This window comes from Meleagris gallopavo, chromosome 1, assembly GCF_905368555.1.
Source record: "Meleagris gallopavo chromosome 1, MGAL_WU_HG_1.1, whole genome shotgun sequence".
In the NCBI taxonomy this organism is placed as follows: domain Eukaryota; kingdom Metazoa; phylum Chordata; class Aves; order Galliformes; family Phasianidae; genus Meleagris; species Meleagris gallopavo.
The window spans coordinates 177,837,369-177,862,066 of NC_139404.1; the positions used below are offsets into that span (position 1 = coordinate 177,837,369).

The window sequence follows — 24,698 nt, forward strand, 5'->3', positions numbered from 1 at the left end:
TATATCTAACCTAAATATCCCCTCTTTAAGTCTGAAAGCATTTCCCCTTGTTCTGTCACCACAGACCCTGCTAAAGAGTCTGTCCCCTCTTTCTTTAGCTCCCATTTGGAAACTGAAAAGCCACCTCACAGCCTTCTCCAGGCTGAACAATCCCAGCTCTTTCAGCCTGTAAGAAGAATCTGAAGAAGATCAGAAGAATCGCCTGGCTCTACAGGTATTACGGTCACAAAGTCACAGTACAAGAAAACCTTGTGATATGTGAAGGAAATATCCGTAGAGCCACACAGGTAAGAAATTAATCTAGCTATTAATCTAGCTGAGAAACAACAGCTGAGAGCCTTCTCAGCCACACCAGTTCCCACTCTGCCTGCAGGAGCACAGCACAAATGCCAGTACAGCAGTGCCCAGCTCAGAGACCACAGGGCTCACGTCACATGAAAGCAGGCACGTGTCCTCACTTCCAGGGAAAGCAAGTACACAACAAAAGCTTCATTTGAAATTACTTTTAGCTGAAATTCCAACACCAAAAGGAATATCTACAAATGAGAAACGAAGGCCTGCATTCCAGTGATATGCTCACATCTGATAGAAACACTCCATCAAAAGTTACATTTCCCTTCTCCAATGTTTTTCCACTAAAAAAAATTAGCATGTCCTGCACCACTATTTATTAATCTCTATCTATATCCAGTAAATATTCCATTACAGCTGTCTCAGTTTTCATCATTAGCAACATTCTCCTTCACATCATAAATGGGTTCAGAAGGCTTCTATCGCTTACAAGTGTCTTAAAAAGTGTCCAAAGGTAAATTAAAATATGAAGATGCTATTTTTCCAACCACTTTAAAAGACTAGCAATAACAGAGAAATGTCACGATTGATTAGCTTCACTGACCCACTGAAAAATTCAGCTGTAGTAAAAATAAAATGCTTCTTGAAAAAGGACAGAAGTTAAAGTAATTCATGTTTTACATTTCCACCATTTTATAAAGGATTGAGAATGGACCACAAGAATAACGTTGGCTAATGAAAGCAAAACTTTTCCTTGGCTTAGTGTAAACACTGACCTTGAAACCAAACACAGAAAAATTACCTGCAGATGTGCTACATAAAACTTCCTTTTGTTCTAATGCCTGCCCTCTTGAGCTAATTGTAACGCCTGACCCAGCCAGCAGAAACTTGACTTAAGTTCAGTAGTCAAAATAATCAACCTTCAACACCTACACCATCTTCTCAATTCCAAAGGAACTATGGGATGCCTTCCAAGTCACTTGCAACATTTGATAACATTCAGTAATGCAGTGTCCCTAAGCTAAATGCTGTCTTAATTTGCATTCGCACATTGCACTTTCAATTTATATCATATCATTCACCTCCTCCATAACAGTATCACATTTCTCAGATTCTTGTATGCTAAAATAATTCTCTCCTGCTAGCCAAAGGAATATTTGCTATTCTCAGCTCCTGTCCTCCTTTCCCCCTCCATTCACCTCTCTAATGCAACCCTAACACTGAGTTAAATCATAGAACAAATTAATAGCAGTGGTGGATTCTGAATCTCTTCATATCTTCAGATATAGGTAAGATGCCTCCTGAAACCAAAAGCAGAATTTTTTGCATTCAAGACAGGAGTGCCAGAGTAAATTAACAGGGTTATGGTACCTGGAGAGCTCAGACCAGATAATCACTTCCTTTCATATCCATGAAATGTATCTACTGTAGCACTAAAGATCTGCAAAAAAATTACATACTAGATGAATCGTCAAGATCCAAAATGGAAGCAGTGATCAGCACACTAACATATATTCAAAAATCAATGTGTAAGAATGGTACAAATCTGCATCAAATGATGTTAAGGGAGACAAAAAAACCTGCTGACGGGGCTGATGTGGGCTCTTGAGGGATCAGGCTGGAAAGATGCCTCATGAATTTGTCATTTCTATAGCAATGGAAAACTATCACCCAAAGAACAGACCAATAAAACTCAGACTAGGACAGCATATACGGGAAGAGGGATTTACTGTAAAAAAAACAGTATTTTTCAAAATCATAAGGTAGATGTATAATTTCTCCACCAAGACAAAAGAAGACCTATGGAGACAGAAATACACGTTGTCCTTTTATGCTCTGCAAGACACTGCCCTTGCATTGTGAACTTGATGGAAAACTGCCACAGCAATGCTGGTGTTTGAAGGCACTCTTTATCTCCGAGCCAAGGATATGGAACTGTTAATGTAAACAAAACAGCAACTAATATTAATTTTGCTCAGTGAACTGGAGATTAGGGAAACAGGAAAGCCGTTAAGGTCCTTCACCAGCATCTCTCTAAGAAGTCAACAAGGACAAATAGCTGCACTTCCTCAGAGAGTCAAGCTCTGCTTTCAAGAACAACCTTTCTAAGCATCAGCTTAGTAGGTGAGTAGGTGTGCCAGCAGCACAGCACAGGGGTCAGACACCAGCTTCTGCAGGGAGGGCAGCTTCTACAGCCCTGGTTTGGAATGTACTGTGGTAGCACTAGCTATCCATTTCACATACGTAGCCATTTGTTTTCTCTTGCCAGCATGCTCACAGCAAAATCAGCATGGCAGAAGTACCTTTGACATATTCCTTCTCTTCCACTTCCACTCTGAAACAGCATTTTAAACAATACTTTGTTGTTCTGGTCATGTAAGGGGTGGGTCTAGAGAAGAATTATACTGCCATTTAGCTCCTCAAAAAGCTACTTCTGTCATTCACCTATGGGTTTCACCACTTAAAAACACCATATTTTCCCATCCATACACTGCTTTGAAGGATTTCCTACTGTACACCCTCAAGCTTCTAGAGGCACATTTGCCAGACATCTCGTGGCCCAAGCCCAGCCCCATTAATGTTCAAGCATTTATGCACAGCAAATGGGGCTGCAAAGGAACAGGAGAGGCAACCTGTCTTGATTTGGCAAGCACCAAGGAGATGGACATTTCCTGATGGAGGATTAAAAAGCATGCAATTCAAGCAAAGAGGGCAGCAGCCCTGCACTGAAATAAGCAGACAGCTAGCAAAGGAGCAGCATGCTATAGATAATGAAGGATGGGACACCACCAAAACCTCCCTGCCAGGCTGGCCCAAGGCAATCTATAGCTCACTTATTTTTGACACAAGTAAGGCTAGGAGCTGTCACCCTAATTGCTTTATTTTCCTCTCACTCATTCAGATTAACGCTCCTTCAAGAGACCTTTACCCCAGAGGCCATAGTTGTTCCTTCACCCAAGCTGGAGCAGAGCCCAGCATGCAGCAGGCAGGAGGCCCCCGTGCTGGGCTCACCCATCCCATCACTTCACAGCTGTACAAACCAAAGTCCCATGGGAATGAGAAGCATTAGCTCCAAGGGACACAGCAGCCTTCTGCAATCATTGTACTCTCTTCCTATCAGTCTTCACATCAGAATATGGAAACAGTACACATTTTCCCTTTAAAATAGTAATTAAACTACAATTTGCATATTAGTGATAGTGTAATGAATTACCGAGATCTTTATTTTGGCTCACAGCTCATGAATCTTCATCATAACCATGATTTTCTTTCCACAGTCACTGAATTATTCCAGCTAAACTTTGCACAGGAGAGATAAGAATTCAGAAATCTGCCCCAAAATTTTGTTAAAAATATGTATGAGCAGTTCGTTAGGCCAGGTTTGCAGCAGCAGATGCCTGCATCAGGGAAGATATCCACATAAAGAACTGAGGAATAGTTCTCAAGATATTTACTATAAGCACTGCTGACAGTTGTCGGGATACGTTGAGTATGCATTTATCAGTTGTTCTGCTTTATTACTATTTCAGGAAACAGCATTTCCTTTGAAAATTAGTGCTCTGTAATTTCTAGCAGCATCTTACAGTATTAGCACTTAACTTTTAGAAAATCAGTCATGCAAAAAGTATGTCACAGTTATTTATAATGCCATTGCCATCACCCAGCAAGCATTCAGGCACTAATAATCTTAAAGGAAATTGCAGCACTTCAGAATATACAAATCCTGTAGATTCAGAGAATATTGATTAAAACAAAGTAGTTTTAATACTGAGTATTTGGTTCACTCATCTTCATCTATGAAACTACTGCAACATATCACACAAAGCTATAAATCAGTGATTAAGGACAATGAAACTGAGGGCATTTCTGCAGGCTTGAATAATCTACTAGGAGTTTTTAATGATTCACCTTAAAACATTCGATACCCTCATAATTTCTGAGATACAACACCATGCATCTCAGTCATCTCGGGTCTCATTTAATCCAAAGACAAAGTGTGCCTTGCTGCAACCTGAACTCAAACCAGCTTACACACTGCAACATGAGCACCTAAGCAATGTGTTACACTGCTACAGTAGATATACCAGAAAGATCACCTTCAAAAAACAGTTTCAAAACTTCTGTGGTTAAATACGAGCTTCACATTGCTTCAGTGTAACTTAACCACAGAAATGCTTTGAAAACAGCTTTTTCTTGCCAGGACAGAAATCTGTGTGATACTGCAGTAGATTCAGCACAGTGGAGAAGACTTGTTAGGCTGCTTTAGAGAGCACATGGAGTTAAGGAGTTTTTAAGCCACAGCCCCAGCACCTATAATAAAGAGGTGGTCCTGCTTGGTTCAAGAGCATCCTCCATTCATTAGCAATTTCGTAAACAGCATTTCTGCTAGAAGATGAGCAGCACAATCCTGGAAAAGATACTGACTTACGAGCAACTGACATCAAAACTGAGGAAGCTTTTCCTGGCTCATAGGAGAATTGTGCTTCTCAAAGAGTGTAACCGAAAGGTTAAAAGCAAGTCCCTGACAGATGCAGCATCTTTCTATACTGCATTCTTCATTACAGAAGCCACCAAAAGTTCACAAGGTGTACTGCAGACATCAAAACAAACACAGCTCACAATGGTTCAAAAGCAGTTTCAAATGTAAAACTTCTCACAGAAACAATATCATCCACATCAGAATTGAGTACTTAGTAGCTTACAACACATACAGCTGAGATCTATAAGGAGGGCAAATTTTAGAAAGAAATTCCTAAATAATACTTTATATCTAGATTTGAAACATGACTAAAAACATTTAGGATGACCATTTTAAGAGATGTAGCTGTTTATTTGAAGTTTGTAGCTCACCCATAACTCAGAGACAAGATTTTAATACTGTAGATTTTTCAGTTTTCCTGAACAGCACAGCAATTGACACAAACATCTGGAAAGCTTCCTTAGAGGCAAAATAAACAATTACAGTGAATTTTTCATACACTACAGAAGATTTTGCTGAGTCTCTAGAAAATTAATTGAAATGGAAATCAACAGAGAAGAAACCGAAGATGCATTTGAAACAAAAAGAAGGGCTGCTAAAGCAGCCAAACTTGAAAGTACAACCAAGAAGCAATAAGATTATCTTAAAATAATAAGCAATCAGCAGATCTGGAATCTAAAACCAATTACGAGTTCTTACAAAAGACTGCCTCCAAAGCCCCTGCTACACACTTCAACTTAACAAGAAATTCACAAATGTTCTATTTAAACTTAATGATGACAGGCAAAAAGAAAATGTGAAAAATTGTCCAAGAAGAGAAAGAAATGTTTTCGCTGACTCCTGTCCCTGGGTTAGCACTGCCTCCACAGACAGTTTCCAGAGGCACTCCTCAATGACATATTGATTTCTATCTGATATAACTGAACATCACATTGTTTCTTAAAAAACAAGTTCCAGTTATACTTAAGTTATTACAACTACATGCTAAGAAACTGTGACTTCCTTACAATTCCACCCACTTTATAGGATGCCTTCAGCACTCACTTTTGTGCATCAGCAGGTTTGATTCCCACTCACGGCTGACGTAAGACATTTTTTCATGACACTTTGCTTTTACAGCACTTTGCTTTACATCCAAATGTAGGCCCACTTCACTTCTATGCAAATGTTTTTTATTTCATATAAATCGTAATTTGCTTCAATTCAACTGGAAACACACAAGCATGCAGTTAATAGGATAGAAACCTAAGGCCAGTTTTGTGGGAAGGATTTATGGTGTATCAGCATATTGACTTGTAATTTAAAAAATAAACAACCTAGGTATTTACTCAGCCAGAATGCTAACCCTGCAACGTGCCTCCAAGGAATAATGCTTTCCCTCTCTAGCAGGCTGCCCAGGAACAGCTTTGTTCTCTCAAATAGCAGATGCTGCTACAGCAGAAGCAGAGGACCATCCCTGAGGGAATCAGCACTACCTCGAGTCAGCCAGCTTCACCCCTTCCCTTTTGCCTCCTTTGTTGTCTTCTAGCCTGCCATCTCCAAAAGAGCACCAAGGAGACCAGGTCACACACTTGACATGGATTTACATGCAAGAATATGAGTTAAGAAGAGCTGGTAAAAGGAAGATGATGCTTCAAATAGATTTTGACCAATCTCGTCATTATAGAAAAAGCAGTGTACCTCACTGCATGGATCAGAAGGTAATAAAATCCCTACCAGAATAAGAAGCCAAAGTAAGGAAAGAAATCAAAACTAAATACAACCTAAAAAAAGTAGATTTGAGTTATCTGTACAGTAACAGACTTTCTTACCAACATCACAGAAGAAATTTCAGAGGATCATGTCCTTGCTTTGGTGCAGACTGTGTTTCCTTGATATGTTCTAAGTGTACATTACAACAAGCTATCACTCACTGCTCCTTGGTATAGACTTGGTATAGACCTATACAATCTCTAACATAAGGAAATTGAACCTTCTTTCCTGCTTTTACAAAAAAATGTACATAGACATGTTGCAATATTTCAACAACTTACAGTGTTTGTGTGTCGGTGAAGCATAAGAAAATCTCATTTTTAATAACAGTACTGGATTATAAGATAAGTTGACTAGCTGAAACAGAATTCACGACAGATAAAGCTATTTCTCCCCAAAGCAACAGCTTTCAAACTGCAGGCAAACTCCACCGAATCTGCAGTATCATTTAAGGCAAACCTCTGTCCATAGACTTACACTTACTACCATCTTCAACCAGGCAGTACCTCACTAGAAGAGCTTTATGAGTCCATAAATCAAAGGACAATAGAGAAAGAAGGGACTCACAGCAAACCTAAAAATTCAGAAGTTTAACATTCTCTACTGTAAAAATGGAAATCTGGTAGCAAAAGACAAGTCTGACTGTATGCACAAGATGATAAAATGAAGGATAAGCATAAAGAAGAAGAATGAAGAATAAACCAATCATAGGATTAATCTTAGTACTATAACAAATAATGTTTTAAGTACACTCAATGCATCTGAAAATGCAACAGCCAATTTCATGAATTTAGTATTAAAAACAAAGTTTCTAACCAGGAATTATTTCAAGTCCTTGTAACATCAGTATTCCGAATATTGTTAAATGCACTTTAAATGGATAATCTAAATAATGTTAACATAAAAATTAAATAATACTGAGTATACGTTAATCGTGCTGTGATTATTGGACCTTTTTATGCATAAAAACATTGCATTTTTCACTAACCCCATAAGCTAAAAAATAAGACACGTTTAGGTAAATTTGGGCACCAGAACATAAAACAGATATACAACTATCACAGCGTGTCCAAAGAAGGGTTGCAAAGATGATGAATGGTCTGGAGGAGAAGATGTACAAGGAGCAGGGAGGCCCCTGGTTTGCTCTTTGCACCTGCTATAGTTTCCATGAAAATAAATAGGAGGCATTACTTCCAGAGCAACCTACGTGCAAGCTCCTGCCATGTTCACTCAGATCTGTCAACTACTAACACTAGCCAGCCATGGGCAGACAGAGGACACACAATTCAGTTTTAGAACAAGAGGAACAGAAACAAAATCCCTAATCTAACCTATTCCCCTAAGTATACCCATCCTCCTCCACATTTCTGGCCACAGATGGGAAACTGTGACAACCTCCTGAAGGTAGCAGAGAGTTCAAGTGCTCAGCTTTGACACAGGTAGCTGCTAAGACCATTTTATGCACACTAAATACTAAAGGAAGGGTGCTGTTTATAAATGCAGTTAGTGGGCTGATTAGCAAAAGTTCATGACAAGTGCCCCATGCTGTTAAATAACAGCACAGAAAAAGAAAAAATCTAAATATCAGTTGAAAAAATAAGTATGCTGCTTAACAGGAGAGACTCCCCTTGCATGTTAAAAAAAACATCTTGCTGAAGCAGATGGCTATTTGGATATCTTTTCTACAGAGAATTAGTTGCTAGCTAGGAAAGGATACAAAAAATTCACAACACACACCAAATGTGCTTTATGGAAGGAAAAGGGAAAAAAAGAAAAAACACCTTACTAAGACATTGTATTTAAGATTAAATGAAAACAACATTATCTCAGAATAGTAAGCACAGAGTAACCCAATAGTCCCAATAGTACAGCTAATAGTTCCTGATCAAGGAAATAACAACTCTTCATAATTATTTTTAATAGCCTTTATAATCATGTTCTATAAGAAATGTTCACTTGTTTTCTGATATTGGATCAATTCCTAGTAGCTCAGGTGTTGCTGAAAGGAAAATTTTTGAAGATCTTTACATTAATGGTTTGGATCTTTTACGTTAATGTAAAGATTATTTGTTACTATCAGTATTAGGAAACAGCTCATCATGTGCAGCAATTTGGTTCCTGGTGTCACAAACCCAATCACATCATCAAAATTAGGACTAAAGTTTGTAGCTAGGTTGTAGCAGGAAGGTAAAAGCAATAGTAAATAGGCACGAATTCTGTAAAAAAATTGTCAAGTATTCAGGTCACATTCATAAATTATAACTACTATAAGATATATGTTATGTAAATAATATTATTTTATGCTAGGAATACAAAATTATAACAGCGTAAGTCACACCACTTATCTTCTGGGAGCAATTCTGATCTCTAATACTTCTGGGCAACACACGTGACTTCAAGTAAGTGCACTGCTAAGAGCAGAATTTTCTCCTTTCCAGAGGGTGTTCAAAATCAAATCATTAAGATTCATAAGTCTTACTGTAAAGTGCACTTACCAGCGCTGGACTGTCTTTAGATTCCAAGTCAAAAACATCCCGTCGTTTCACTGTCAGCAAATCAAGATCTTTAGTATCATCGTCATCGTCGTCATCTTCGAAGAACTGCATGGAGTTTGTGTTTGGAACGCGGCTTGCCAAAGCACCTTCTTTTTCCTCCTCCTCAAATGCCTCTTTTGATTCACATTCAGACTCACTCTCTTCAGTGCTTTCACGGGAAGAAGGATATTGTTCAGTTTCTTTCCTTCTCTCCTTTTCCTCTGATCTGTTAACAGACAACTTTCCACCTGAATTAATTCTGCGTTCTTCCATTCCTTCCTTATTCGGTGGGGAGACGGTATTTTTGTTTTGCTCTGTTTCTTTCAAGGGATTTCTCTCTTCAGATGTCTCTTTCGCTGACAACTGTTTCTGAACTTTCTGAAGAAACCTCACACGGGGTGCCATTGCAAGACCAAGTGACCTAAAGCATGGAATTAAGCGAATACATTAATCTGAAAGGTAAATACAAAAAAATTTACCAAATTAGAAGACCTCATCAACAGCTGAAGTGTTTCATTTTAGTTACGATCGTTTAAACTTACACACTTTGATCAACATATTTAGAGAATAGTGTCTGGTACACAACAGCACACAGTAGGTTGAAAGATGCAAATGAAAATGAGGAATGAGGAATGAAGATGAAACAATTGAGATAACACAGGAGAAGACCAAGAAAACAAAGAACATGAAAACCTGCAGGGAAGAGCAAATCAAATGTGATCTACAATGAAATAAGCAGAAGAAACACTGATATAATTTGGTGTTGAAGATACACGGATGTCACGTCACACACTGAGCACTGATCAAGTCAGTATCCTTTGCTGCTAGAACTACACCCAGAACATCATCCCTACCATCTCGTGGTGATCAGAAGAACAAGAACAAACAGTACAGATAAACTCCAGGAAAAGCTCTGGGAGAGACATTTATACCTTAAAAGAAATCCCATCTGCCTTTACTCCTACAGCAAAGCCTTGGCTTTGTGGCACGTATAACTGAGTGCCACAGCACTATTGTTAAACCCAGTTATTCCCATGAGAATACTCTATATAAGCGGACAATAAACAGACAAAAATCAGAAATATTATACAGGAGCAAAACAGGAGAAGACTGTATGTGAACAGATATTTCTCATGTTTGCCAGTTTTTCCTATCCATCCTACAGAAAAAGACTAGAATTACCAGAACTGAAATGACCCATAAGCCAAGCAACACAGCTCTTATCTTGGGGGTAGGTAGAGAGGTTTAATATTGCTAAGAAAATAATAGCAGATAATCTTAGACAAATCTGTGCACAAAAAATCCCCCAAACACTTTTTATTATAAGAATTCATAAAGAAACTTGAGGATTTTAGGTCACTACATCTCTTTTTTATAGTATCTTCCAAACTGAGAATACTTTGAGAAAAGCATTCTACAACTGTTGAAAGTTTCCCCATATTGTTAGATGCAATAGTTTCTTCAGAATATATTTCTTAATTGATTTTCCAATTTGAAGTTCAGATGTACTAAAAGATCTTCATATATAAATGAGCTTTTCTTTCCAGCCCTTTTTCAAACACAAGACAGTTGTAAATAACCTATCATTGTTTCTGCAGAACACCAATTCTTATGCAAAGCATGCCACATCAGTAAACTTGTTCAGAATTATAGGAACACATAAAAGCACAACACAGCGAATTCTTCTACAGTAAAATAGATTCAGAAAATGACTTAAAATAGTCTGAAAAAAAGTAAATACTCCAGAATCTCAGAAGAAAATATATGCATTATTTGTTTAAAGCTTTTGAAATGTTTTCAGAAGACAGAATGTACAAAGCACTTGAAAATAGGAGAAATCAAATCAATTGAAGTGATACAAATCTGAATTAACAGTCTTTCCAGGTGGCTTGATTAATAACCAAAATAAACAGAAAAATTGCTTTTGCTGTGTTCTTTGATTAGCAAGCTTCAAGTCTACGCTAAGGAAATAAAATGCAAGACACTTAACTAATAAAAAGAAGGATCATCAAGAGTCTCTGGGTCAGAATCAGAGATGATGCCACAAAGAAGCTGTCTTGGATTGATGTCCTACAGCCCAAGCCTGAGAAAAACAAAGTACACTCTTCTCTGCTGAATTCTGCACCTGGGACAACCCTGGATATAGGTATGGACTGGTGGACGCAGTGCTCAGGCAGCCCACAGGGCCAACCAGACCCTGGGGTACCCTGAGCCCAGCAGGGCCAGGCAGGGGGAGGGGCTGTGCCCTCCGCTCTGTGCTGTGCGGCCTCAGCTCCAGCACATCTCTGTCACTGCATGGCAGGACCAGAAAGCTCAGATGCTCACAGAAGTAGCAATAGAAAGCTCAGAAAGGGAAGGCTGGATCTCACAGGCAGTTGAGGGAGAGCAACGCGAAAAAACACCCAAAGATCCAAGATCTAGTGATTCCACAGATCACTAGATAGGATCTTGGTAACAGCATGGGAAATACTATGTCTGCTTACAGAATTGCAACCAACTGGGAAAAAGTAATTAAGGCCAGGCCATTAATTTCAAAGGAGGCCTGTGTTTAAGAAAAGATGCACAACGACAGCAAAAAGGAAGGCCAAGCAGTACCCAAGGGCTGAGATGTGCAAACCCAGAAGTGGCACTGTCTGCAGAACACTGGGCAGCTTTGTGCTTGTTGACAGCAGCCAGAGCAGGAAAACAAATCAGACCCTCTGTCCCGACCACATCATTAGGATCAAGGCTATAGCTGCAGTGGAGTGGCTATTTCTCTGGTCAGTGACAGGACAGACAGGTTTAGAGAGATGACTGTGCATTCTAGTATCACGCACTTCAGGTCTGACAGCACCTGCAGATAACTGCTGTTCTGTAACACTGATCTGTAAGCAACAATGGTATATTCATCTGGGTACGAAATTGTGTGCATCAGATATTTCCCAAACAACTTGGCTTCAGCCTGCTTTCTTTATTCTCTGTGTATCAGTGAAGAGATAAACAGAAAAATATGCTGCATTCCTCCTGGAAATCACAAGGAAAACAGGAAATTACTTCCTTAGCAGCTCCTTAGAGCAGTGACTAACCTAAATCCAGCAGACTTGACTTAAGATACTCCCCCAGATTGAAATGTGCTAGTGTTAGATAGCCTAAGAAGAAAAAAATAAATATCTCCCCACCTCCTTTTTACCTTGACTCCTAACCAGGAGGCCAGAGTGACTTACTATTCCTTTTCTCTCTTATTTGTTTACCTTCACTTACATTTTCAACACTGGTTTTTGCAATGAAAACACAAATTCTCTTTTATGTAGTGTGGATGTTCTCCTTCGTGAAACCTGAAGGCTGGCTCTGGTCACAGGTCTGATTAAGTCTTCCTCCAGTAAATTATTCTTGATAGCAATTTGTATTGAGAAGATATTGGATACAATACTAACGTATCATAGCTCAAAGGTCACAATATCTCTGGAATACTTAGGTATAAGGGGTGAAATCGGGGGGTCACCTCCACTGGTGCAGAGTTCGAGGAGCAGGGCATGCAGGCTCTTGTTCATAGCTGGCAAAAATGCATAGCTAATTGTGGTGGCTATGCTGAAAAACAGTGTCTTGTAGCTGTGAATTTGCTCTATCAGACAGTGTTATTGTGCTCTTTGTGTCTGTTGCAGTTTCCATGGAAATAAATTGGAGGCATTACTATCAGAGTTATCTACCTATATGCATAGATATACACACAGATGCATAAAAAAGACCACTGCTTTTTTGCAGACTCTGTCAGCAGCACTGAAAACAATCTCAGTGCACAGACAAGCCAGGTAAAAGAGCAACAGAGATCTGACATACTGAAATGCAAACCTGAGTGAGCATGTTTTTTCTATCGGATTTTTAGCCAAGTAACATCTATCAGGCTAGCAGTAAGTCTCTGAAGAAAGGCTGAAATACTTTCGAGGAGACTCAGTGTGCTATGGCATGTGCAGTGAATGGAAAGGCAGAGGGCTGCAGGGTGTATGTAAGCAAGCCTTATGGTCTGGAAAGAGGGAAAGAAGAGATCCAACTGCTCAGAGCAGAATCTCCAAATTATCTCTTAAATGTGTTATCTTCTGACTTTTTGATTATGCTTCCATATAGTCCAAAAACTGCCCAGTTATTTCCATTTTATCACAGCAATGACATATTAGTAACTTGGCTGAGTTCAGATTAGAGTTGTCCTTCATGGAGGGTCAAATCCTGGCTCAGATGGCCAACAAGAATTGTAGACTATTCTGTCTACATAAATATCTGATACTAAATGCTGAAATTCAGAAAGAGATACTGGATTCCTAGACTTCATCACTACCACCATCTGTTAGTAGGCTTGTTAAAATACTGGGTAAGTTTTTGTGATCAGTCCTTTCAGTCCTCATCTTCTATCATTCAGCACAGCAAGACCCACAATTCAGTTTTAAAGATACTGACAAACCACACATTTGAAGGGGCAGGCAATAGATGTAATGAAATTGCTGAAATTTTTCCTAGTTGTCTTAAAAACTCCTAGTCCGCAAAGCATATTTTATAACAGGTTTATTACCTAAAAAAAAAAAAAACAAAATTGTGTAATTGAAGCATAGCACCAGGAAGACCAGGTGTTCCACAGTCGAGTAATTTGTCACATTTTAGTTCATTATGCCATGTACTAACAAGTTTGAAGACTTAGGTCTTCTCTGTTATAATTCCAGAGACACATAAAATCAATTCATTATGCATCTTTGATCACCCTCCTGTTCCCTTCTGACTACCCCATGTCCCCTGAGATTGTTTCAAAGCTTCACATTTTAAAACAACCTCAGATGGTTGTCATCTTTAATGTCAAACTGTCAAAATTAATTTCCCTCCCATAAGAAAATGTGGAAAATATGCACAAAAGCTTCTATAGTAAAATACACACTATTCAGACCAGTGAAGAAGTGCTTCATCTTTACCAAGCCCTAAGTATCTTCTGAAAAGTAATTTACATCCAGGGAACAATGTTTCTTTCACACCCAAAACTGGACTGCTAATATCTCAATTTCTCATTAAATAATAGCCAGCATGTAGCTACGTGGTTTGAGGATGTACCTGAACAAGAATTATTTGTTCTCTATCCTTTTACTCAGCAAGCTCTGTCTTTTATTGTACCTTCTGCTGTACAATTCATCCCTCTTTGTAGAGGTTTTTACACATCATTCCTACTTAAAATATCTTTTAAAATAGGAAAGAGCACTGCATAAACATGGAAACATGAATACAAGAAACTTTCCAATTTTGTGTGTCAACAGTTAAACAAGCTTTTTAAAGCTATAATACACATTGAGGCTTCTTTTTATACTTTTCACTTTCCATATTTTCTGCCATACTTACAGGGCATATTCTGCTAGAGGCAATTTGAAAACATCAAATACTTCCTTGTTCTTCATTAAGTAAACTGAACGCAAGTAGGATACAAAACACTGAAAAGAAAATAAAAGTATTTTTTAAAAAGAAGTTTTTCATTCAATTACCGACACACAAAATTACCATTATATCATTCTCTAAACAGAAATAGAATTTCAGTCTAAATGGATTTCAGGCTGAAGTTCTTTTACCTTATATCCATCAGTCAAAATTTACTGCTACTGAAATGATACAACTTCAAATATTCAAATATTTCATTAAAGCACACGAATAGGCTGAATTTGCCAGTAGCGTGCCCTTTTATTTTCACTAGGAAGCAAATACAGCAACTTAGCCAAAAAAGAAACATTGCTGACATTATTTTTTTTCCTCTGTTCCTGAATTTCTAAATGATGTTCCTCTATTCTGACAACTGGATCACATGGAAACAAAAAGAGACTAAGGTACTATCAGTCTGAAGTGCCTTAACTGTAGCCGCTGGCTAACAAAGCAATTCAACTCAATGTAGCTGTCTTTCACTACAGCCCAGGATAATTCATATCACCTTGCCTTTGCCACCAGCTAATCATACACTTGCAGTCGACGAACGCAGCTCAACTGGTCAGCATAAATTCGCTACAAGACATTTACCACTATGAGCCCAAGCTTGACATTGCTATAAATCCATGATGCTCACCAGGAAAACTGGAAACATCACTTAACAGGACAATCTGATCTTCTGCTGTATTTTTCCCTCCGCCCTTCTCCAAAGGACAGATTCCTGCTCTTCTTTTAGCATTCACCTTTATTTTATGTAGTATATTTCTGCCTATCTCTTGAAATTAGCACTTCTGTCACCACTGATAGCTCTATATACAGTTTTATTCCTATTCCAATTGTAATAAAATAATACAAAATTGCTTCGTAGAATTTCACCACTCTTTCCCGCAGCAAAAGCAGGTGATGTTCTGATAAGTTAACATTCATTCATCAATAAATTGTATCATTTGTTCCAAAGTAGCAGTTGGTTGTTAAATTAGCCATCTACTGCTTTCCTTATGCACTAGCAGAATTCTGAGCTGGCCTCCTGTGGTTAGATACATACTACTACAATATTTTTTTTCTTTTAAACCAGCAAGCACTAGAACCAACAGCTAATTAAACTAGCACACAGTTTTATTCAAGTACACTACAAACACACCCCGTTCTGCTACCTACACTCTTGTCAGAGAAAACTTTTGCCTTGGTAATTCAAGTGGAATTTTAAAAGTTTCTACTTGTTGTTAACCTGAGACAGAGGAGAGAAACAAAAGTCTGAAGCACCAAGCTTTTATGGGTGTTCTTGAAATGCTCCAGGCAAAAACTTCACCAGACATGAGAACTATGAGGCTGTAGATTAAGCAGTCACAATGTCATACTTCTTTCCTTGGCCAGTGGAAGTAAGAAGTAAAGAGCTAAGAGAGATGCTTTTCAAGCTGTCCTACACTTGGTTAGAGAAGCTTTCTTTTACTTGTCTGCTTTTCCAAATGCTGAGGTTTTCAGGTAGCTTCATAGCCTGATCATCTCTCAATTAATTCTTGGGCTGGAAGATTTTATCACATCCCATCTCAGCTACTATCAATAATAAGGTATAGAATAAAATACTTGTGTTCTCACATTAAATTATTAAATGTTTTACCAAGATAACTAGAAATCTACAGAAAGAGATGTAAAAGTTGGCAGATCTCATTAATCTACTGCTGTCTAGCAAGTGACAGCAAAAAGAAATGACAGTCCCTTCTTTCTCTGTAGTGACAGATGGAAAAAATTGTGTTAAACAAAAACTACCTTTTCTGTGAATCTGAAAGTTGCAATACCTACAGATTGTAAGGTCTACGTGGGTCACTGCACCCACAGAGCAGAAATCTCATTGTGTCTTTTGGGTAACTTACTTTACTAGTATTTCTTTGATACACACAGTCTAGAAATTAACAAATTATCAATAAGGGGTGGAAAGAACACATCTTTTGTGTATGTACCAAGCCTTTGTAAGGGGATACTTAGATTAGATGTTAATAAAAATTCTTCATTCAGAGTGCAATGAGGCGGTAGCACAGCTGCCCAGAGAGCTGTGGTGCCCCATCCCTGGTGGCCTTAAAGGCCTGGTTGGATGGGACCCCGAGCAGCCTCAGCTGGTGGGGGACAGCCCTGCTGTGGCAGGGGGGTGAAACTGGGTGGGCCTTAAGGTCACTTCCTGCCTAAAGCATGCCATGATTCTACCACAACTGAGAATGAGCCAAACAAATGCATTATGTCGTAATGTTTATCAACTATCAGGGTTCAGCCCTTTGATACCCAAAACAATTTTTTTCAGCTTTCTCACAGACTGGATTCAGGTTTGTATTGCTCTACATTCAAATAAATTAGCATCTCATTCAGATAAGAGGCTTCAAAGATAATTCAGTAGTAATAAAGAAGCACAGAATTGCTCAGGCTGGGAAAGACCTTAAAGATCATTGAGTCCAACCACAACCTGACCATACTACCCTAAGTCTAACAACCCTCTGCTAAATCATGTCCCTGAGCACCACATCCAAACGGATTTTAAACACATCCAAGGATGGTGATGACTCAAGCCTTCCGCTGACCTCACTTGCTATTTCACACACACTGAACACTTCCAATAAGCCTTAATGCAAAATAGAAAGGTTATACATACATATAAATATATATATAAACTTATATCTGGGGTGTGTGTGCGCGTGTGTGTGTAACAGAAGAGGAATTTTACTTTATTCTACTTAATTTTAAGAAGAATTAAGTACAGGAAAAGCAAATAGCTTCTTCAAAACTGTGGCAACTTAATCCAAATTCTGATTTAATTTCAGTGCCTTCACTTCAAGTTCTAAAACACTGTCCATTCTTCTGAATTTCATTCAATTCTTTTAAGATTTGGTCACATCTCCGCATCCAGACCGGAGAGCTGAGGGAAGATGAATTTTGTCAGTAGGAGCTCTATTCCTTCTCTTTTATCATTTTATATTATCCACTGCTTTTTCTACTGTTTTGATTTAACTTTTGTGATGGTTTGCTGGTTTTTGTTTTTTACTGCAACCAAATGTTACAAAAATACTATCACATGAATTAAATCATACCCTCATGGATAACATTAATGCTGAGCATCAGAAACATATCACAGCTGTATCACAGGAGAAGCTAAAAAAAATGGTTCTGACTAGCAGAACTACTAGAAAAAGAAAACACATCAAGTGCTGTATTAATCTGCCACATCTGTAGTTTTATTTTATTAATGTGTTTCTTGGATAACTGTTTTAAACATTAAGAAAAAGATCAATTTATGTGCTGTTTTGACAGAACTCAAAGTAACGGAGCTTGACTGGAATCCTGAACTGTAACTGATTATGTTGCCAGAGCACCCAGCAAGCCCCTGCAGGAGAGATGGAGAATTCAGTGGACAAATATCATTCTGGTGTCCACATCTCCTCCTATACAAAAAATTCAAGTTAGCAGAAACATGTATTTTTTAACTCTTTCACAGAACTAGGTGATCTAACACCAAAATTAAAAGAATAGCAGAAGGTGGCATGAGTCCATGAGAACTATAGATGCTGCAAAGGACATCAGTCTGATTCACTCTGTCTCATTCCAATCAACAGTACACAAACCACAAAATGAACTGCAAAATTCCTTAAAGCAATTAGTAACCAAGAATTTAATTCTATCCCTTTTAAGTATGCTTCTCAACAGGATTTTTGCTTTCAGCCTCCAAAACGCAGGACACAATGATTTAGATCTCATGCCCCCAACACAGTAAAATACATCCTACCTGAATTTCTGTGCACAGCTATACCACTGCACTGCTGTCTCATCCACTCTGGTTCTCAAGGAGAATTTATTTCTTATAAACATCAAGAACCTAGAAGCTTCCAACAGACAGGCACAAGACCCATTTTTTGACAAACTGAACATTTCAGTTAAGAATCTGAGGTCAAGATTTCAGCTACATTATCACTACTATTTTATTCACATTAATATGTATGAATATTGGAGGACACTATAGACTGTTTGAACACTCAAATCTTATTAAGGAGGAATACCTATGACAAACCACTTGTCCATATTTTAAGATTCTCAAAAACTGAACATATACACAGTTTGCCTGCAAGGTGATAGTGATTTATTAGCCATAAATGAAAAATTGCAACAAAAATTGCTTAAAATGGTAATGAAATTACAATTTACAATTTTCAAAATTAGTCAAAGATCTTATTTGCGACCTTGACAGACAGCCCCATGTTTGATTTTGTTCTTGCGCTATTTTGAAGCTTTCCCATTATTTTCTGTTGTTCAATTCAGAAAGATCTTTCTCTTTCTATTAAGAGATCTTAAAAAAACCACAAAGCCAGAAACAGAAAGACTTGTTAGCATTTTCATTCCAAGAAAGATAATGCTGGCTTCCCCCTATTCTCAACCTTCTTCAATCAGCTGCTCTACCAGTTTTGATGTAAATGTGTGTAATTACAACTTCCCGTGGCAGCTGCCAATGATCGTAATTTGTCACCAGTGCACTTGGCCTGTGCAACATGAGGAAGCTTATGTTGACATTCCACAAGCTGCAACCTTGCCTTTACAGTCTGAAATATTACAACTTGCTTTCCACAGAAAGACTACAACTCCTGGTCACAATCCCATTCTCATTTTACTCTATTGCTCAGATTCAGTAGAATCCTTTCATGTGTCATCTGTTCCCATGCTGGTTCAGATAAACGAATAGTTTCCAACACTAATCCAGAATCTCTGCTTTTCTTGTATTCCTCAGACTTTGGCATTTCCAAATTTCTCATCATCTGGCCTTTGGTAATGCTCTTTAAATGTCACCTATATGTACAACAAAGTGACCTAAAAGATTTTATTATGTACCACCACTTGCTAAAACATGATTATTCTTTCTACTGATGTCATGTTGTAAAGCATGAGAAAAATTTAGCAATTTTAAACACTGCTGCTAGGTCATTCCTGCAGGCCAATTATTCTAACAGCAGTTCTATTTAACTGGCATGCCTCAAGAAGCTGCAGATGACTACTTACCCTTTGAGCTTTCTCTTTTAATTCCTGATCTTGAGCTAAGAAAGCTTGCATCCTCTTCTGGATGTCTGTAATCTTCTCAGGATTAATTCTATTAACAAAAAAAAAAAAGTTTGTTGTAGCAATTATAACAAATAACAAATATTAAGTTCTCAAGAGTATCTTCATGTTTTCTGCATCACTTTAATATGCACAGACCTATCACCACTCTGAAAAGTTTACAGTGGAACCATATTAAGGATGAAGCACACACTCTCTAGACGAATAATACAGAAGAAAGAAACAGGAGCTTAGACTTTTTATTCAGCTACAGTTTTTGGTGAAGGACGTGAAACCTTCTCCAAAGCCAAAATCATCATTAAAATACTTCTGGAATTTATAAAAATGCTGAGGAAAAAAAAAAAAAAAGCCCAATGAATCATAGGACTACTTTACACTGAGATAATAACGTTCCCAGGGAAATTCTCAGCACTTTTGAAAGATAAAAAAAGATCCATCGCCTTGGGAATAATGAAATTAACTTCTCTGCAACAGGCAGATGAGCAAAAACAAAGAACGTTCAGATTAAACAGATTTAAGATCTCCTCAAGATATCAATCAGGAAAATAGAGAACAGCTACTATATTACAGAAAAAGACATTAGAGCTGGTAAGGAGTTAAACAAGTCTTCTCATAAACTCAGGACTTTTTACATTTATTCGACTGATATTTTTCCGATTCCAAAGTTTATTTGCCCAGATGTCTGCTTGCCTTCTTCCAACTTGTGACCTGCTAGTGCCACTTGAGCATTTCATACAAGCTACCAAACATGGTAGAAGAGTACCCCTCCAGCAGATGTTAAAAAAGGTGCTCTATCACAGTCATCATATTTCTCACAATGAATCTTGCTGCTGAGTGCAACATCATCCTATGCTGTGCAACAACACACAGTTTTTACTTAAGGAAACCAAAAAAAAAAAAAAAAAAAGGGTTGTTCACATATTTCAGTTGAGAAAACATGACTGTGATTAAAATATTAGGCAAGAAATATCTTACAGTAATTTCTTTGGTAACATAAACTATTGAGATTGTGAAACATGAAAAAAAAGCCATTAAAAATTGGGCTGGAAGTGCTACCAATTAACCATTTAAGACAGCAAAGCTTTATTCATTCACTACTTATATTTCCTATGTCATTACTTATATTTCCTATGTCTATCAGAAACAGACAGCAGAAGACTGCAGTGGACATAAGAACTGTTTGGCTGCAGTTTCTATTAAAGATCCAATAGTGAAAGCCCAGTCGAACATGTAAAAGCTCACTCCAAACATGTAAAAATGTAAGACAGAAATCAAGAGGCATGAAAAACTCAACGAGACACAAAGTGACCAACGAGTCCTTGAAATGCGGTGCAGATGAAATACACATAAGATACCAAACACAGAAAAAGTAAACAGAAATTGTTCTATCAAACAAGAATGAGAAGGTAACAGTGAAAACATTCATGATCCTAACAAAGGAAAAATGGTAGAAGAGCAAAATAAAAGCAGTGACTAAAGTGATACTGAGTTACATTAGAAGGTACAAGTGCAAAATACACCACATTGAGGCAGACAAAATACAAGAAGAATAAAAAATCTAACTAGATGAAATCAAGAGGTTCACAGTGACCTGAAACTCAAAAGGAAAGATTCAAGTAAATACAAGTATAAAAATCATCACAAGTACCCTGGGATAAAGGAATGTAAGCACAAAATGAGGTATAATGAAAAAGAGAGCACAAGAATAATCAACAATAAACCTTAAAATTAACACTTAATAATCCCAAAAACTGGGATTACTGCTACTGAATTACTGGTAAGTTACAGGAAAATTACTAAGAGATGACATACACTTAAATTTTTCCCCTCCTGATCTTCACTTAAAGCTGCAGGTGCCATCACACAGCCACCAGCAGTTACAGTGCAGACCAAGCTCATGCCAGAACCAGAAATCATGGGTTAACAGGCACTTAGATAAACCTACAGGGTGAAAAGAAACTTGGCAATAGCAAGAAAGAGCAGTTAGGGACAGAGTCACATCTATTCTAGACAGCTCATTGAGAGATGAAGATCTACGAGACGGGGCAGGTAAATATAGTGCTCATCTTCAAAGGTGACAAAAAAAAAAAAAAGAGCAGTGCTTTTGCTGCACTTGATACTGAAAAATTGATTTGTAAGCACCTAAAGAAAACAAGCAAACACATAATAGCCAACACAGCTTAGAAGCAAAACATGACTAATCAATTTGATTATCCTTCATACTATAACTGGCTTTAAGAATATGAAAGAAGTAGCAAATGTCTTCTCTTGATGTTGGCAAAACATCCAGCAGTTTCATATTCTCAGAAGCTAGGGAAACACTGTCTGCATCACGAGCATCCAACCTTTTGGCCTGCCTGGGTCACAGTGAGTGAAGAGGAATTGTCTCAGGCCGCATATAAAATAATAGTTAATGTATATAAATAAAACATTTTTAATTAAAACCCTAAAAAAAAAAATCAACAAGAAAATAAAACTAGTGGGATATTTAATCTTGTTTTTGTGAAACGAATGCATCAATGTCTGGTTTGATGGAAGTGGCTGCAGTTCTTAGCATGTTCTCACAGCCACAAAACGCTGACATGAACAAGGTGTGATTGTGAAGTGAGGGGTATCTCAGTGGTGAGAGAGAGTTTATAAAAGCCTGGTAAAGGGACATCATTGAGTTGAGTATCTGATTGCATCTCTGTGCGTTGCGTTCCATCTGAAAATTCACAGGTCATGTATTCACGTCAACTGAGAATGGAGTTAGAAATACAACGAAAGAAAACAAAAAATTGATCTTTTTTTTTTTTGCAAACTATTCCCAATTTCCTTATCAAAATAGAAAGTGCAGTGGCATATTTTTTACTGTTCACAGGACTGTGTTTAGCCAGTGTACCACAATGTATGCAATTATCTGCCATAACTGAAGTTAGCATTGCTCTTTTCCTGTCTCCATGCCTGCTTACAGCCCCCAATGCCAATCACACATCAACATTCAGCTGCGGCTGAGCAATGGGTGTGTGCCCATGGCCAGGCTGGGCCCCACAGTGAGAAGAGCCAGCACCACGACAGCTCAGGACGGCTGCAGCCGGGATGCACGCAGCCCACACACTGGACGTGTCTGAGCTGCACGAAATATGAAAGTAAGGCAAAACCAGCTGTGGAGCTGCTATGGCTATGACTGACACAATGCTGAAATGCAGAGCAAGATCCAGTTCCCACCTGGCCCGCTGCTACTCATCACTTTCTACAATAATTTGTCAATCATAAGAGTATGATCCATTACTTTCAGGATACAATATGGCACTGGGGCTTCAGGCACAAAAGACAATAATCTCAGGCAGGCTATAACAATTTTTTGAATGCAAACTGATTTTTGTTTAAGTTAAAAGATAATATATTGTAGTGTAAATCTAAGCAATGTTTAAAAAAGTGCACGTTGCCCCAAGCACATTCTGCGGTTATGCATTTGTTAACGAATGAGTCAATGTGCAATCCTGAAAAAGAAGTTGTAACTCTGGATGCTCTTCTCTCCATCTGCATCAAGAGAATCAACCACTGCTGTCTTCTTCTTATGGTGGGATTCCAAAAGTACAAAAGCTAGTCAGTGGATTTTGGTTTTAATGAATTTGTATGTTATTTCATTCCAAACAAATGAAACTCCTTACAATAACTATAGACATGTAACTATGTGGGGAGACAAACCTAATAAATCCAAACACTTAAAGTGTGAGCTTGCCTGAGCAATTAAGAATCAGCAAGCTAGAATCCACTACCAAAAGCACAGGAGAGGAATTTATTGCACTGTCTGTCATTTTAACTAGGTTGTTTTTTCCTTCTCTTACTCTGTATGTACTCAATTTATAATTAAAAAGTAATATAACTTTCTAGAGCTGCAGTTTTGCCCAGCAGCTGCATAAATGGCCAAATGGCCACTTCTGACTATGTCATGATATACACATGATTTCAGCTAGTTCCATCTTACGACCATATCTGACAGCGCTCTATGAGTTTTCTGGCCAACACTCATTCTTGTTTTCCTTTTCTTTCCTTCACTTTTAATATCAGGATACAAGCACTGCTCTAAGTAGATACTCTGTCTTCTCCATCTTCCCTAAAGTGCAATTTAATCAAAACAATTAAATCACCACCAAAAACACCATGCTGCCAAATGATTCCCTAAAACAAGATGCTTTCCCTTTACCACTCACTGGGTTATAAGTACTCTGCTTTAGATACAGCTGTGCATAGCTTTACTGACGAATATGCTGTCAGCACAGACACTACACAACAGGCCTCAGCAGATTCTCATCCACAGAAACGTCTGCACTTTCCTTCTTTCAACGCAACGTCTGTCTAGAAAATCTGTATTGATTTATTTTTAAAAAACATACAAAATTATTCTTTCAAACATGTAACATACATATTTAAAAGCAACACACCTTTGAAACTCAAGCAACCTGGAGTAGAGGGAGGAGTCCATGCCTATAGCAGGGGGTTGGAACTAGATGATCTTAAAGGTCCCTTTTAACCCAAACCAGTCTATGATTCTATGAAACTGTGCGAACCAGCTGATAAAACATCCATTTTAGAGAAAATGAGAAACATACAAACAATGCTAAACAGCACAATGTCAGTAAATTGGATACTGAGCCATACAGTCAGCACACACACAGGGTCTGTGCGCTGTGCAAGTCAATTCCAGCCCTAGTCACTTTGCTCCTATCACCCCTTGTAAGGATTTCTGAGGAAACAGGCAGTGAAGCTTCATTTCAGCAGTATGCAATACATCTAAGAGGAAAGCTGCTGGTTAAACTAAGAAAAAAAAAAAATGACATGAGAAAAATAATGGTCTAAACTTGCAAGACTGTACAGAGTAAGTCAGATATCTTACCAACACTTCTTTCTCCTGCTTTTACTTATTTTAAATTTAAGAACTCCCAAAAACAGCATCTGGGCATTTAGATGGTAATTCATCCAACGCCAAACCCTCCAGAGGAAATGCTCATATAAGGAAGCCTCTAAGGGAGCCAACACAAAGATCATATTGCTATTTTGTTAGAAAAGCTTTGCTCGCAGATTTTAATCTTTAATGCACATGTATTAGTAATGTTTAAAAAGTAAACTTAAGAAGGTTCGGTTTTATTTCA

The 24,698-nt window shown here is 38.1% G+C and overlaps 1 protein-coding gene across 1 annotated transcript in view; it reads right to left on the reverse strand.

Annotated features, from left to right (window-relative positions):
- Window positions 1-24,698, reverse strand: part of DDX10 (DEAD-box helicase 10) — a 166,331-nt gene that overhangs the window by 109,779 nt on the left and 31,854 nt on the right. Inside the window, exons 11-13 of the mRNA XM_085216244.1 lie at window positions 19,507-19,594; window positions 14,407-14,495; window positions 9,019-9,478 (exon numbers count right to left, since the gene is read on the reverse strand). Of these exons, the coding sequence (XP_085072370.1) occupies window positions 9,019-9,478; window positions 14,407-14,495; window positions 19,507-19,594 (637 nt within the window). The remainder of the gene's footprint in view (window positions 1-9,018; window positions 9,479-14,406; window positions 14,496-19,506; window positions 19,595-24,698) is intronic.